The 14551-nt window shown below is 47.3% G+C and overlaps 1 protein-coding gene across 1 annotated transcript in view; it reads left to right on the forward strand.

Moving 5' to 3' along the window:
• The window catches only part of LOC144782520 (zinc finger protein 783-like), a 63020-nt gene that overhangs the window by 10392 nt on the left and 38077 nt on the right, over window positions 1-14551 (forward strand). Inside the window, exon 3 of the mRNA XM_078661927.1 lies at window positions 4888-4998. Within this exon, the coding sequence (XP_078518053.1) occupies window positions 4888-4998 (111 nt within the window). The remainder of the gene's footprint in view (window positions 1-4887; window positions 4999-14551) is intronic.

Genomic DNA, 14551 nt, shown 5'->3' on the forward strand with positions numbered 1-14551 from the left:
CAGGCTCCCGACTACAGCCGGGAATTCATTGTGCAGACGGACGCCTCCGATCATGGTGTGGGGGCCGTCCTCTCCCAACTCAACGCCGAAGGGGTCGACCATCCGGTGGTCTTCATCAGCAGACGCCTCTTGCCCCGAGAACAGCGCTGGAGCACCATTGAGAGAGAGGCCTTCGCCGTAGTCTGGGCACTCAAGAAGCTCCGGCCATACCTCTTCGGCACCCACTTCCGGGTGCAAACAGACCACCGACCCCTGCAATGGCTGATGCAAATGCGGGGGGAAAACCCGAAGCTGTTGCGCTGGTCCATCTCCCTGCAGGGGATGGACTTCACGGTGGAACATCGTCCAGGCCAGGACCACGCCAACGCCGACGGCCTGTCACGCTTTTTCCGCCTCAGCGAGGAGAGTCCCCAGGAAGATGGCTGACTCTCCCCGCCTTCAGCTGGGGGGGACGCATGTTGGACAGGCCGCATGGTCGGGCTGCCCCCCCTCCCCGCAGTAGGACCTGGACCCTGGCTCTCCCTGCATCCCCAGCCAGAGTCCCTAAACGACCACCCGAAGTACCCTGCAATCCCTCCACTACAAGACACCAGCCCCGGACCCAGCTGGCCCGGGTCACCATCCACACCACGACATCGAACCGGCCGCCATCTTGGGGCACTGCAGCACGAGGCCGCGTGGCCTCAACTCGACCCTAACCCTGGGCCCGGCCGGCCCCGACATCGGGGCACCAACCTCCCCCCAGGAGGCAGAGTGACCACTTGGCAAATCAATGGGAGAAGGAATCGTCAACGGCTCCCCTCCGCCAGGTGTCGATCACCCCCGGCCGCCCTGGGCGCTGGCTCCACCCCCCTGCTGGGTGTCTGGACTCCCTCATCCCGGACCTCCCGGCCCCCAGGCGCGAGGGTCCGGACATCAAAGGGGACCAGACCTATAACTGGGGCAGTGCCAGACCAGGAAGGCAGTTGTATCCTGGAGTCGAGAGACCCGAGAAGAACTCATCCGTGACTGGCCTGCTGGCGCTGCCGCGGCCCTCTGCCTCGTGAACCCATCTTGGCCTGCTGGCGCTGCCGCGGCCCTCTGCCTCGTGAAACCATCGACTTGGCCTGCTGGCGCTGCCGCGGCCCTCTGCCTTGTGAGACTACCATCTTGGCCTGCTGGCGCTGCCGCGGCCCTCTGCCTCGTGAAACCATCGACTTGGCCTGCTGGCGCTGCCGCGGCCCTCTGCCTTGTGAGACTACCATCTTGGCCTGCTGGCGCTGCCGCGGCCCTCTGCCTCGTGAAACCATCGACTTGGCCTGCTGGCGCTGCCGCGGCCCTCTGCCTTGTGAGACTACCATCTTGGCCTGCTGGCGCTGCCGCGGCCCGATCCACAGACCCTCCAGCTCGAGGATTGTGAGCTCGCCCCTTACCACTACCTGTACCGATCCGGTACCAAGACTGTCCCGCTACCCCCTTTCCCTACAGAGACTAGAAGTGAGAGGACCCCCGGGTCCGAGATATCCTGTATCGCTGATATCCTTGCCTTAAGAACCTTATATAAAGCATTGAACTCGACTTGGTGTGGTGCCTGTTTGTGGGGAGGGAGGTAACTTGTCTGTACGATCACCGGAGACGGTCCCCCTCGGGGATCTCTCCCTCAGTATCCGGCCGACCCTCAGGGTCCCCGTCTAACAAGTCTTAATGTATGTTTAATTCTTTGTTGGCACTCCTCTTAGCCTTTTTAACCAAATGCACACTCTGCAGCTGCACCTTTATGATTGTTTTGGGCAAAGTTTTTAAAGCATACAAAGAATATGAAGGGTCAAGGCACTAATATCCCGCACCCGCCAACACAATGTAGAAACAGTAACATTTGAACTCAGTGGTGCAACAAACCTGGAGTGCAATCCTTCTACACTCCTGAATGGAAATGCATTTCCAAAATAAACTGACACGATAGTGGTTCAGAACTCAATTTCGAAACTTGTTAAGAGTACATAGTGAGACATATGTCTATTGTGCAAAATTAGTAACTTCAATTAATATTCCTGTTTGTTATCATTTAGTCTCAACAAACAAATGTGAAGATAGTTTCTTCCAGTACATCTTTATTTCCCTTTTTTCTTAAAAATCACATCAATCGAACAGTAGCCAGCGCGTTTCGTCCGACAGGAGCTTCATCAGGGCTACAAAACATATGCAAAAACAAATACTTATTTATAATATGTACAGACATTTAAAACATCTATTTACAATGTATAACACAGCAGACACAACACAGTATATCAGTAAAGGACATAGGTCATCTTAGTTTGATACTATCTGTATGTGACAATTTTTGCTAAAAAGTCTTTAAGCTTGTATAAATAGATCTCCTCTGAGCATTCTGATCATAAGAGCACAGGGAGACAAGTATCATTGCATATGAACAAATGTAATATTAGACTCATATACTGAAAAGGCTCTGGACTTTTCCAATGTGAAAAGCACCATGGTAACCCAGATATTTAGTCTTAGTGGGACCACCGATTGGTCGTACAAACTTTTTTTGCTGACCCAATTTTTAATAAGATACAGTATCACATACCCCATATCAACTAACATACCTCAGTTCATATATTAGCATCATTTGTCCATCTGAATCCGATTAATTTTACAAGTTGTTTATCATGTGTCAAAGTTTCTGTAAGAGAACATCAGAGAAAGTCTCATCATGTGTTGTACGGCTAATATGGACAGCCCCCTGCCCACCAGTTGGGCTCTTTGTTGTGTATAATATCAATAGATATTATTATATTTCGTTGCACTCATAACTTTTCCTAACTTTACCTGGACCTGCTTTTCTGTATATTTTTGTACATAGTCTACTAATTTGTCTATGTGCATCTTTAACTTGTTTTCTTCATAAGAGTGAACTAAATAATACAGATAATTATTTTTCAATTTTTCAATTTTTTTTAACAGAAATCCTGCTTTCCTATTAATGTCCCTCCCATGAAAAGAATACAGGCCCAAGAATCTTTTAACATTTCACCCATCTTTTTTTACCTTTGCACGAGCCACGCATGCACCACCTGGCGGCCTGTTGCATCCACCTCCTTAAATGGCTAATGCCGTTGTCTGTGAGCCCTCGCTGCATTATTTCTTAGACTTGAAGTGTCCTGGCGCACACTGCTCAGCATTTAATGCCTCGCCGATAATGTGAACTGCTCTCATGGCCTTGCATATGTACGTAGTTGGCTCTGTTTGGACTGGTTTCTCCTAGGAGCACAATTTATCCATCCCTTTAATGCTCGCATTTATTTATTTTTTCAGTCTTCTAGTATTTTAATTATAGTAATAGATTATAAGTCTCTAAGTTTGTCTTTGCACATGCGGCCTCATGTTTTTGTACTCTATGAAATACATCTTATGTCTTCTTTTCATTAGTTAAATACATCGATTGCAGCCTTGATTCTTCTTCCTACTGGACATCGCAGTTCGCTTTATAAATCCCGTCGTTCATTTATTTCAGGCTATTTTGGACTTAAATTGTCCAAAGAACCATGTAAGTTCCAGACTTAAAATCTTGAGGCCTTACAAGCTTCACCCGCGCTTAAGTATATAATAACTGAGCCCAAATTAAGTTTCTTCCAAACATTGGGCCCAATTTATATCTTGGCGGTATAGATACTCTGTCTCAACTGCCATGTTTTTTACTGCCCGTCACTGTCAGGCAAACCCTGGCAGTAAGGGACACTAAAAAAGAAATAATGCCTCCCTTGCTATGGAAAATGCCTCCCATGGAGGAAAATCTTGTTTCTGGATTTTTGGGGGGAAAATAAAAATAGAAAACTGTTTGGTGCAGATCTCCATCCAGCTGACAGAGCCGCGCACCAAACAGAAATATACATTGTCTGGACCCACTGTCCTTGGGGACCAGCCGGCTTGGCGGTCATTTGTAAATCTGGCGGGCAGTTCCTCCCTTAGGGGGACGGAAAAATGAGCAGAACAAAAGTCCGCCCGCTGACATTAAAATAGGCGCCATAGACAAAATTCATACCATTAGTTTAGTAAATATAGTTAGTACAGGTACACACGTTCATAATATGCACATTTCTCAATTTCCAGAAAAATCTCTCTAATCCGATTTTTTTTTGGGGGGGGGCTTAATTTTCTTGGTCCAGGTTTAGATAATTCTCTGTGATTCCCCCTCAATCTGGCCTTTATGAATGTTTTTTGTGTAGGTGAATATTTTAGACATGCAGTTTCACCCAGGCTTATGTATTTCATGTACCTCTAGTAACTAGGATTTTGTCTTATGTCATATTGAGGTATTCCTTTTTATGTGCTGATTAGGGCCCTAAACGGGCTAAAACCTCTGACGATTCCGGCAACCTAATGTATATAATTTCTCTTTTAGTATCGATTTAATTGAGGGACTTTGCCACCGTGCACCTATGTAGCTGCTTACCTGTTCTGATTTGAGATGAACACAAAAATTGAATTACTTTTCTTTCTTCTTGTGTTCTTTTCTCACCGTGAGGCCACTACTTTTATATACTTCATTTTATTACTTCAAATGCAATGCATTTATTGCCTGATTCATTCAATGTTCCAAAAATTCCCCTAATTTGTGAAAGGTTTTCTTCTATGGAACATTGTTGTGATATAAAGTGAAGTTCATTTCTGGCATCCATCATTTTACTGTAGATTAAGACTCACAACGGTTGTTTTAGTTGAACAATGAACCTAAGGTGCATTTTGTATTTTAAATAATGGAAACTTTTAAAGTTCTCAGTGGTTTATATGGTTATGAGTTCAATGTATAGGGGAAATCTATATGTTTCTTTTGTTTTATTGTAATGTGTTAGACTGCTTGTTAGCTAATTATAAACCTTCCTTTCTATTTACTATCCTTAACAGGTCCTCTTATTGCCACGACTGTCTTTACTTTACTGTCGAAAGAAAAGGAGGATCTCATGTCGATGACCAATCAGGACTCTGAGAGAAGAGGAAGCATGAATGTGTGCAGAAGTGAGTGAAACGTGAAATTGTGATCTGGCAGCAAGGCTAATTCATGCATGTTTAATGCACATGAGCACATACATGCATGCATAAGCATACACATGCACACATGTGCAAGTACACATGCCCACCAGCCACAAACTGCTACACAGCAGATGTACATAGAGGCACACATAGGCTCACACTAGAGGCCCACCAGTAATTTCAGTAATTTTATTTATTTGATTCAGACCTCAACTGAGATCAACAAGTACAGATATCAAATTATTATTATTGTGTTTAAAATTATTGAAATGGTAAAACTAAAGGCCCACCATCATCCCAGGAGAAACCGCCACCACCATGAAGGCCATCCACTGGGGCCCCATCAGACCCCTGCCACGCCTAATGGTGGCAGCTGGTGAATTTAGAAAGTGGTGGGGGTGTAAAAAATATTTGATTTTGACTGAGCAAGACAGTGAACAGAATGAAGTAAATTTCTTCAGGTGAGTTTCAGCAGCAACGCCTCCTCTAAGGCGGAAGAGCAACACCTCCCTGCTTTTGAGCAGTGAAAATGAAAAATAAAATTATAGTAACAAATGTTATTATCATTTTCTTTTTCCTCATTTACTTCCTGTAGCTGAGCCGAGGGTGGGGCCATCCATTCCCACACGTTGACACAGCTGCAGGAAGGAGGAGGAGTGGTGGCGCTGCCTCAAGTACGCATGGCTGCGTGGCCGGCCAAACCGACATGCGCACTTAGAACTCTCCACCTGAGCTCTGTACAGCTGGGTGGAGGACAAGCAGAGGGTCGTAGGGCCTTAGTGAGCGCCTAACTCTGGCGCTCACGCCGATCACGGCGCTGCTGTCATGCTGGGCAATATCAGCGTCTGGATTGATGTTGGGGATCCTGTGGCATGCCGGGAGTCGAAGTCGAGGAGCAGAGGCCAGAAGAGCACCAACGCTGCAGAATGCAGGTGAGCATTCATTTTAGGATTCTTTTCCTCAGGCTGCCCCACCTATGCTGGCTCCCCCTCGTGCTGCCCTATCCTGTGCTGACGCACCACTTGAACGCCACAGCAGCCGCCACTGGTGAGCTCGGGGATCTGGAGGTGCTCTACCCCAAAAAAGTATGGAAAACAAAATCTGAACCAAATATAGAATTTTACATCACAATTATTTCATACATTGACCTAAAAATCTAGATGATAGGTGAGCCACTGCAGTCTTGAGCCAGGTGTCTCGCTCGGCTTGAGGTGTTCTTGAACTGTTGGTCCCAAACCAAACCAAGGTTTCATGTGTTTTCTGCCTGCATCCTGCACTCTCACCTCATGCGCCAAGAATGAAAGAAGTGTTGCGTTAACCTATGATGTAAAACGGGAGTAAGAGATAACTAGTGGATGAATTGCACAATGTCAAACTAGAAAACCTGGCATCCGTCCCGGCTTTCCTGCTTGACCAAATTGTGTAACTCTAGAAAATTATTTTATTTCAACAAACCTCCTTTACTTCCATTATCACATATGAAAGCTCCTTCAAATACACGCGTTCACGATGTGTTCTGTGCAAATATCTCTTTTAACAGACTTTACTGTTGCTTCATGTACAGTAAGAATCTAGGCCAGATATGGGCGTTTGTGGGGCGTATTACAACAGCCTTCGCTTTTAGTTCATTCACGGCATTGTTTTCGGGGTGAATATTTCTAAGTTGATATTTAAAAACACAGGAGGCGTTGTGGTCTAGTGACTACATCTGTCAGTCTTGCAACATAGGGAAGCAGTTTTGAATAACAACAAATCTCCCTGTGCTCCATGTAAAACTGCCAAAAACAAAATGTGAATTCTGCCCGTCACTGAAGCTCTCATCTCACTCACCAAGGATTGAAGACAAAGCATTAAATATTTGATGTCAGAATGAGATGCCCATATAGTAACTACGTTGCACAGTGTAAAACTGTAAAATCTAGGATCAATCTCAGCTTCCTTTCTTGACCAAATTGTATGATCCTAGGCAAATATTTTATTTCACAGAGTCTCCTTGTTGTTAATTATCATACATCAGAGTACCTTCAAATACGTGAGTTTGGGATGTGTGCTGTACAAAACCTGTCTTTTGTTCATTTTAACAGACTATACATTTTTTCAGTGCATAATAAGCATCTAGCCCAAATATAGGGCACACATTGCCCCTGGCTTGTCTCTTAGTTCACTGATAACTAATCATCACTTGGGCTGGGCCAGAAATGTTTCTCAGTTCATTTTTTAAAATTCTCATTTTAATAAATACTTTCCAGTGTTATGCTAAGGAGAAACGTTTTACATGCTAAACAAATCACTTTACTGCTTTTTAACCCACTTTAATGTTCATACATTCTTTGTTTCATGATTTGCATGTCAAATACCTTTTAGACTCGCATCGGCTCTCCCTGTTTGTTTTTTGGCTCGTTCATCTCTAATGTCTGCTCCTCTCCTTTGTGATAAAATTCTGAACAATCTCGCGGCCTGTTAGAGGAGCCGTGTGACCTCATAGCGGCTACCAGTAAGGTGTGAGATTGGCAGCAGGCATGAAACCCCCTGCCAGCCTCCTGAAGAGCTCATGCACCGGAAGCATGTCTCTAATATTGGGATAGTAATTAAACATTTGTTGGGCTGCCTTTAATTCTCAGATCATCCCTGCTCCTTGCCTTGTAGAGACTATGGAGCCGATTACGATGTCAGTCGAACAGTCACCGACAGCCCGTCGGTGGCAGTCCGACCAACCGACAGCCCTTGGGTCTGACCGCTACATAATGATGCTGGTGGTCGGACCCTGTACTGTCCACACTGCCGCCTCTGCCAGGATCTCAGATCCCGATGGAGCGGCGGTCGGAGTTGTGGCCCTTAATGGCAGCGGGGATTTGGATTCCCTTTCCGACAGCCTGTTCATGGCGGGAATGCTGCCATGTACAGGCTGTTGGAAAGCGATATTGGGGGCCCCAAACAGGGTCCCATCCCTCATGGACCACTGTAAAGTGGCCCTGGGGACACATGTAGTGCCCCCACTCACCTCCATAAGCCATGTACTGCATGGTGCATGCCACACGGTCCAGGGACGTGTAAGAAGTGCTCCTTTTCACAGCAGCTTGGGCTGTGGCCCTTTTCCTGCGCTTCAGTACAAGCCGCCATGAAAAGGAGCACTTTGCCTCATGATACGGTGATCGGACCAGCGTCTGCTTGTCGGGCGGTCTCCTGAACGCCGCAATAGCGGGCTGCGGTCCGACCGCTCAACGTTGTTATCGGCTCCTATATGTTGGGAGCAGTAAGCAGAGCGTTGTTGTGCTGTGCTGCTTAACACCTCTTTCACCGGAGCTCAAGGGTCAGGAAGCTTCTCTTCCGCTACCCTATTTGTCACCTCATAGAGTGCAGCGTCAAAAGGCAATATTCATCCTCATGCTGCCCTGCTTACAACTTTGTTTCAGTGCAGCCACAGGGGCAGTGATCCTCCTGATGTGACAATTACACGTGTTGCCCTTGGAAGGGGGAATAACAGTCTGGCCCTCTTCACTGGTTTCTCCCCTGATTTACGCAGAGGACTGGTGGAGCACAGGGAGTGTACGGTGTGGAATCATTGCGTCAGGCAGAGTTGTCTTCTCATCCGTGGTGTAGTCCGCGTTGGACAGGGTGCCAGGTTGTGCTCCTGCCGCAGTCCCTGCCTCTTTCCTAGCAGTGGTTTCATAGGTCCCTCTATTAGATACAATTCAAGTACTTTATTGAGTGAGGTTTTTTTAAAACCTCATTATCAAAGTACTAACTTATTTTACAAAAAAATAAAACTAATACTTAAATGATAAAAACAAACCTTAAACAATCATTTATCACAAACCGGTAAAATCTACTTATTCATTTTAATAACAATTTGAAAAGGTTTCTAGCAGCCCAAGATATAGAATCAGTTTCCAACATAAAAAATAATTAGAAGGCTAAATTAATATCTTATTCATTTGTTTTAAAACTGCAGTTAAAAACAGCTTCATTTTTATTAACTTTCTCATGTAGTTTCCGAATGCATTATCTCTTTCAAACACAAAGCTGCTATAGAGTGCTGTTTTTCTCTTATTATTCATGCTACAAATTAAATTTAATGTAACTTTTAAGACTTCTGCTTCTATATCAAGGGACATTGGTCCTATTTCCATCAGGTGGTTAAAGGTCTTGGATTCTCTCTGGACACCATATTTGCTATATATCATCAAATAAATATGGTTTCTGCCAGCTGTTGTCTGCTTAGATGCCTCAAAACCTCTTATGGCTCCTGCCCATTACTTCCCTAAGGAGGATTGTTCAGACCTTCATCCTCTCTCGCCTCTTTTATGGTAATGGACGGTACTGTTAACAGGCTTCAGATTGTTCTGACGCCGCGGCATATTTCTGTTTCTACCAAGCTTTGTGATCTTCACTGGCTGACTAGAGGCAAGCGCATTGATTTTAAAGCTTTGCGCTACGTTTAAAGCCATGTCTCATGCAGGACCTTAGTATGTACGGATGATGTTTTACTCCTACACTCCCAGCAGCTATCTACGCTCTGGCAGTCGGAATCTAGCAGTTGTCCCACGAGTAAATCTGATCAGAGAAGGAGGCGACCCTTTGCATTTTTGGGTTCCAAACTTTGGAATTCTCTTCCTCTTTCTCTAAGACTTTTCACATCTTTTGTGAGGTGCCGTAAGCTCCTGAAAACCTGGATATTCGAATATTTGTCCTTATGCTCCAGCTTCAATGTAAGCACTGAGAAGCTCCTTGGGGCACCCATGCTCTTAATAAATCTGTTTAACATAACAGCATTTCCATGTGAAGGGCTTCTGTGCCCACAGCCGGGGTATTGATAAGCCTTTTCTTTCTTTTCTTAGACTCTTGCCTTCTATATTTCTAAAAGCAGTCAGCTTTTCGAAGGAAGGGGCTGGATTTCCATATAATAACATAGGAACAAACCTTTGAACAAACGCTTTTATTAAGGCTCCGGAGTTCTTCACTCCAAACATATTATTAAGTTGAGCCAAGCCAACCACTTCAGCTGGAGCCTGTGCAGATGCGTTCTCTATGCGGGTGTAGCAGGATCGCGTACTCTGAAACCCAACCCCTAAATAATTGTAAATCTTTACCATCGTCAATTTAATATCCTTTAAACGCTAGTTATAATTCAATTTCCGCCTGCTGGAGGTCATTGTTTGAGTTTTGTCTCAGTTGATAGTTTATCCAGTTCTCACTATTGGCAAGGGATATTAAACTGATGCAGCGGGCCGACTGGAGCACGATGCACTGTAAATACATCATCGGCATACAGAACAGGAACATGATGGTCCATCGCCTTTGGCGGGATCACCCCAGTCAGTCCAGCTAGAACGCTACCACTCTCCCTCTAAAGCATCAACTTGGGGATGCCACAAGGGGCCATTGTTGTCCTGTGATTTTTAACCTATATCGAAGTCTTCATGCACCCTTGCCGCATGAATACCAGATAAAAATTTATTTTTACACAGATGACGTACAAGTTATCTGTTGCCTGATTGCTGATCCAAGCAGGAACATTCCTGATGTCTCATCTGCACTTGACCTCTCTCAAAGCTGGCTGAGTGGGCAGTGGCAGTGTCCCAGCCGCTTTTACGGCGCTAGTGCTACGCGACCTGTGGTGTGATTTTATATCTGTTTTAACTGCTAGGGGGCATAGGGAGAAGAGCGATTAGGCTCCCTCCTTGTATTTCTTTTAATAATTACTTGTTGAACTGTTGGACTGCTGAGGTCTCCTGGCAGCTACTTCGCATGTATTTTTAAAATAATTACTTGGTGCACTGTTGGACTGCTGAGGTCTCCTACCTGAAGGCAGCAACATCGCGCAGGGGGGCTGGGCTCGTTTTCTTCCTTACGCCCCGTTCTGACACCGGTGACAAGCACCGTTTGTGCGGAGGGCGTGGAAGGTCCGAGCCAGCCACTTCCGGTGCGCGGGGGAGGACGGTCAGCGTTCACCGAAGGCGCGCATAAGGCAAGCCTTTCTGCGCCCGCCCGTGGCCGGGCGCGGGCCAGGGCCTTAACCCCTGGTCTAACTGGGGTCAGAACGCAATGGACCAGAGACCAACTCCTGAGTCTTCGCACAAAAACCCATAACTCATGCTATCATAGCTTGCGAATGGAGGAGGACGTAGGCTGTAAGTATTAGAAACCACCGCAATGGAGCGCACACCGCTAGCCCCTCCTCCGGATCGCCCCTCGGGACTCTGGTACTTGTAGTTCAATAGTGGATCACCCAGGTGGGTGCAAGTCGGTACTTGTAGGACTGATGAATCTCTAGACCCGATACATGTCCCGGGTTTTTGGGTATCGCCCGAGACATGGCTCGGGTTTCGGGATAACTTCCCTCATCAGTAGAGAAAATGGTTAGGGGTGGAGGAGAAGGCCGCCAAACAACCGTCAATGGCCTCGATGCCCGAACCGGCACGCAGGGCAGCATCCAGGAGCCCGTCGGCTCAAAGCTCAAGGGAGCCAATTAGTAGAAACCACCGCAATGGAGCGCACACCGCTAGCCCCTCCTCCGGATCGCCCCTCGGGACTCTGGTACTTGTAGTTCAATAGTGGATCACCCAGGTGGGTGCAAGTCGGTACTTGTTCTCTACTGATGAGGGAAACTATCCCGAAACCCGAGCCATGTCTTGGGTCTAGAGATTTTGGGAACAACGAGTACCTACTCGCACCAACTTTGGTGAACCACTTATGAACTTGACTTCTATTCTTCGAACTACACGCACTTCAAATACCAGAGTGCTTAGGGGCGACCCGGAGGAGGGGCTAGCGGAGTGCGATCCATTGCAGAATTCTACTTATCGCTCCCTTGAGCGCCAAGCTGACGAGCTTCTGGAGACGCCCTGCGAGCCAGAGAGGCATCGAGGCCTGTGACGGTTACTTGGCGGCCTTCTCATCCACCCCATACTTGTTCTCTACTGATGAGGGAAACTATCCCGAAACCCGAGCCATGTCTTGGGTCTAGAGATTTCGGGAACAACGAGTACCTACTCGCACCAACTTTGGTGAACCACTTATGAACTTGACTTCTATTCTTCGAACTACACGCACTTCAAATACCAGAGTGCTTAGGGGCGACCCGGAGGAGGGGCTAGCGGAGTGCGATCCATTGCAGAATTCTACTTATCGCTCCCTTGAGCGCCAAGCTGACGAGCTTCTGGAGACGCCCTGCGAGCCAGAGAGGCATCGAGGCCTGTGACGGTTACTTGGCGGCCTTCTCATCCACCCCATACTTGTTCTCTACTGATGAGGGAAACTATCCCGAAACCCGAGCCATGTCTTGGGTCTAGAGATTTTGGGAACAACGAGTACCTACTCGCACCAACTTTGGTGAACCACTTATGAACTTGACTTCTATTCTTCGAACTACACGCACTTCAAATACCAGAGTGCTTAGGGGCGACCCGGAGGAGGGGCTAGCGGAGTGCGATGCATTGCAGAATTAGGCTGTAAGTATTGTCAGTATGCGTGCTGTGTAGGAGGCGAGCGAAAAACGGAGTACACCAGTCTGGCTTGTGGGCTTCTCAATGTCAGATCTATGCGCAAACACAGACTGGACATCTATGACTTACTCATAGAGAAACAATTTGATCTCCTGTTCCTCACGGAAACATGGCTAAACGCTGATTCAGATCCGGATGTCATCGAGGCTCTACCGGAAGGGTACTTGATAGTTCGGCAAGATAGGCCTTTGGGTAGAGGAGGGGGTATAGCCATTATCTTTAAACAACCTCTGTGCTGCCAAATGGAGCAAATGATGGTAACGGATAGTGAGGCAGGTGCCTTCACTATTAGGGTGAACGCTGGTACAACGGTGAAGGGCTTCCTGATTTATAGACCCCCTGGTCCCTACACCCGGTTCACAGGTAGCTTGCTGGAGGGAATCACAGAAGCAGATTTACGTAGAGATAAATTCCTCGTGTTAGGGGATCTGAACATGCATTTGGAAGATCCGCTTGACAGAGAGGCGGCTGGCTTCTGTCAGGAATTGCAGGCACTACAGCTTGATCAGAGAGTAAAGACCCCCACACATCAGCAGGGCCATTTATTGGACCTGATATTTGCTAATTGGGGGGAAGTGGAGATTAATCTCACCATCCCACTTCCCTGGTCGGACCACTTCCTTGTGCCCTTTTTGGTGCAGATTCCGGGAGCAAGAGCACGGGAACAGCCACCTCTTAACTACCCTAGCCGGAAATAGGCGAAATTCTCCCAGGCTAGGTTTGAGGAAGCACTTATTAAAGGAGGGAGGCCGGGCGGGTTGGATGTGGAAACAGCTAGTAGCAATTTGGATAAGCGTATAACTGAGGCACTGGACTGTACTGCCCCACTCTATTTGACCAATGCTGGACGCCGTACACAGAGAACGGCTCCTTGGTATAACGATGAGTTGCGGCCTGCAAAGGCGGAATGCAAGCGCTATGAGAGGCTGTGGAGGGTGGCCTTCTTGAGCCAGGCTAAACAGGAGTATTTAGCCAAGAGGCGGGCCTACTATGGGCTGATTAGAAAGGCAAATAGGATTAGGGATGCGGAGAAGTCTGCGAAGGAATTGTTTAAAATCTACAAAACAATTTCCGCAGCTAAGTTCTCCGCTGCGCCTGTGGATTGCTCAGTAGACTCATGCAATCACATTGCGGAATTCTTCGCTGAAAAAGTGGCTAAAATCTACTCATCCTTTCCGGGACAAACCAAAATAGGGTCTGAGTTTGTAGAAGCTGCAAGGGAAGTTAGGGGACGACACGGCCTTGAGAACTTTACTACCCCTTCCCCAGAGGCATTAATACAGATCTGCAGATCAATAAAGTCTGGCTCCCCTAGGGATCCCGCCTCGCCCAAGCGGCTTGCGGAAAGCCTTACGATCCTGGAGCCTTACATTAGACATCTGCTGGATGTATCCTTTGGGACTCATACGGTGCCTATAGCGTGGAAACAGGCGGTAGTACTCCCTCTCCAAAAGAAGCCGAATATAGGCTTTGAGATATTGGAGAACCTTCGCCCCATTTCACTATTACCCTATACGGCTAAAGTAGCGGAGAAGGTCGTGGACACCCAGCTGATGGAATATGTGGAGGAAGCTAACCTCCTTCACGCTACTCAGTTTGGATTCAGACCTCGTCACTCTACGGAGTCGGCTCTGCTCATAGCGGTCGAGACCATCGGACAGGGGGTGGATGAGGGCCAAACTATGGCCCTGATCCTTCTGCATCTAAGCGCAGCATTCGACACTGTAGCACATGTCACCTTGCTACAGTGTCTGAATGAAGGTGGGATCTTGGGTGCTGCGCTGAAATGGATCCAGTCCTTCCTGGTGGACCGGGGCTTTCAGGTCAGGCAGGGGGACTGTTACTCTAGAGTGGTCAACCTGGGTCAGGGCCTACCTCAGGGTTCGTCCCTGAGTCCAACTTTATTTAATCTATATGTCTCCCCAGTAGCAACCATAGTTGAGGGCCATGGGCTGCGCATAGTGTCCTATGCCGATGACACGCAGTTGGTCATCTCCCTATCTCGTGCGCCCGATCTTGCTGCGGACAGTTTC

The sequence above is a fragment of the Lissotriton helveticus genome, chromosome 9, assembly GCF_964261635.1.
Source record: "Lissotriton helveticus chromosome 9, aLisHel1.1, whole genome shotgun sequence".
Taxonomy (NCBI): domain Eukaryota; kingdom Metazoa; phylum Chordata; class Amphibia; order Caudata; family Salamandridae; genus Lissotriton; species Lissotriton helveticus.